The 2,202-nt window shown below is 44.1% G+C and overlaps 1 protein-coding gene across 1 annotated transcript in view; it reads right to left on the minus strand.

Moving 5' to 3' along the window:
- Positions 1-1,840, minus strand: part of LOC104162664 (AP-2 complex subunit beta-like) — a gene marked incomplete at both ends in the record, with an annotated part of 12,619 nt that extends 10,779 nt beyond the window's left edge. Inside the window, one exon of the mRNA XM_009701449.1 lies at positions 1,650-1,840. Within this exon, the coding sequence (XP_009699751.1) occupies positions 1,650-1,840 (191 nt within the window). The remainder of the gene's footprint in view (positions 1-1,649) is intronic.
- Positions 1,841-2,202: the final 362 nt, after the last annotated feature.

Genomic DNA, 2,202 nt, shown 5'->3' on the forward strand with positions numbered 1-2,202 from the left:
CCTAAATACTCTCCCAAGTCTCAGCTTCACCACTTGCCTCATTGGATCCTATAATCAACAGCATCCTAAACAACACATCCCAAGCAGAAAGGAAGTTTGGGTTCAGACGGTCTTTCTTGCAGCATCTGTCAAGTTTCTTCCCACCCCCTCCTGCATATTGCTAACCCAGAACAATCTTCTTCCCATCTGTGCTTCCTGAAGTTTCTTTCCCTGAAAGATTTGCTTTCACCCACCCTGGAAGGGAAGCAGCATGGCTAAGTGAAGAGCAGAGGAGTCTAAGCCAGAGTTGGGGGTAGTTCCCAACTGCCTCTGCCCAAGGTCACCTGGTGTGCCAAATTGCTTCGTCACTCCGTGCCTCAGTTCCTCCATGCACAAGGGTAATGACACCAGCCTTGCTGTAAACGAGAATACTATGTAAAACTAGGTGCTATCATTCTCCTATCTGACATAAGCCAGGCTCCAAGAGTCAAACTCCACACAAAGAAGTAAAAGTAGTCACCGTCCATGCAGTTTTACATGCTATTCTTCAGAGAAATTATGGATGAGGAACTGGGACATATTCACAACTGTTCAAACTAGTGGTCTCTTTCTGACAAAGCTAGGATAATACTGGCCTGACACCCTGGAGATCTCTGCAGGTTTCTAACACTCATTAATAGCTGTTTCTGGCATAGAAACAGAATACAAGGGGAAGGAGGTGGGAAGCAAAAAAAAAAAAAAAAAAAATCAGCAAGACTAGTGGTAGGCTTTTTTTAAAAGAGCAGATTATCTGTTGTGCCTCAAAGAAGTCAATGAAGAAATCCATCAAATTTGAAAAAGCCTGCCCAGGATTTTGCATGTGGGTTTGTGCCCCTTCCTCCCCCTCCACCCCCCACATCATCTACATGAAATACATCAAGTCCAAGAATTGCCCTGTTCCAAGTAATTTTTCTTGTTGGTTCCTTGTTTTCTTGGGTACAGAATCCAAATTTCTGTGGACACAGATGAGGAGGAAGCTTGAAGTGCATGAACTAATACTCCACTATCTAACCCTTAAGATCTTTGTATTCAGGTTTAGTCATTGCTGCTAAAGGTAAAAGCACAAGGGTGAATTTGGAGTGATAAGAAAAATCACTTCTTACCTTTATTTTCAGTTCTATCACAGACTAGATTTTAGTTGGGAAAAAACATTTCAATCTCAGACCTACAGTACTTTGGAAGGCCCCAAACCTATAAGGGCTTCTTGCCTCTCAAAGTAGCAAAACCAGGTTTGAAAGCTCTGCTTTAAAACAGAAAGCCTCCAAACAGTGTTTTTCTTATTACAGGTTTGGTCTTGGGCTGATCCTTTCTCAGTGGTGCCAGTTCCCGTAAGAACTAAGCTTTTAAATAAAAAAAAAGTTGAAAAAAAAGTAAACCATAAACAGAGAAAATGGTTCTACTTTCTGCTGAGAAAGGGAAGGGACAGGTTTCCAGCATCAGCCCAAGCTACCAAATGCTGCCTCTCTTTTAAACCTCTTTTACTTCAAGTCTTATTTGTGCCATTACAGACCTCAACAGAAACCCCTGTTATCACAAGCCCTTTTCAGAGCTGTAACACTGCCAGAAGCCTGCAAGCACCCTGCTACCGAATAACCCCAAGTGGTTCATGCAAAGAGCAGGAACAACCATACCTCTGAGCTTCACGATCATCCTTGGGGTTGTAGTTGGACAGACAGTCCAGGATGAAGATCTGGCCCCACTCCGTGCACTCATTTAAAGCTGTCAGCAGCTTGTTAATGTTCTGAGGATTCAAATCCAGCAGGTTGCTGTTGGGATGCGATTCACTGATTTCCGACAAGGCAGCCACAGCGTTTGCTACCACCTGGAAGAAGAGACAAGAAGATACATTCTTTGCTTGCATACCATCAGTGGCATGGCAGGGATTAACTTCGGTTTAACACAGGTTACTTATAGGAAACAAACACGGAGATCCTGGTGTGTGCTACCAGCTGCTCAGCAGCAGCCACCACGTCAGTCATCTGAGCCTTCAGGGACACAGTACAACCACACAACCAACCTGGAGAGCCCAAAGCTTGACTGTAACCTTGCTCTTTACCAAAATTTGAGGAGTCTCTTGGGGAGGAAGAGAAAGAATCGCCGCACAGCAGGAGGGGGCTGCTGACACACACACGAAACATGAAAAGCCAGCATGGGTGCAAAGAACATTTTACTAGAGAAATTATA

This window comes from Cariama cristata, unplaced genomic scaffold, assembly GCF_000690535.1.
Source record: "Cariama cristata isolate BGI_N322 unplaced genomic scaffold, ASM69053v1 scaffold43695, whole genome shotgun sequence".
NCBI classification, from domain to species: Eukaryota; Metazoa; Chordata; class Aves; order Cariamiformes; family Cariamidae; genus Cariama; species Cariama cristata.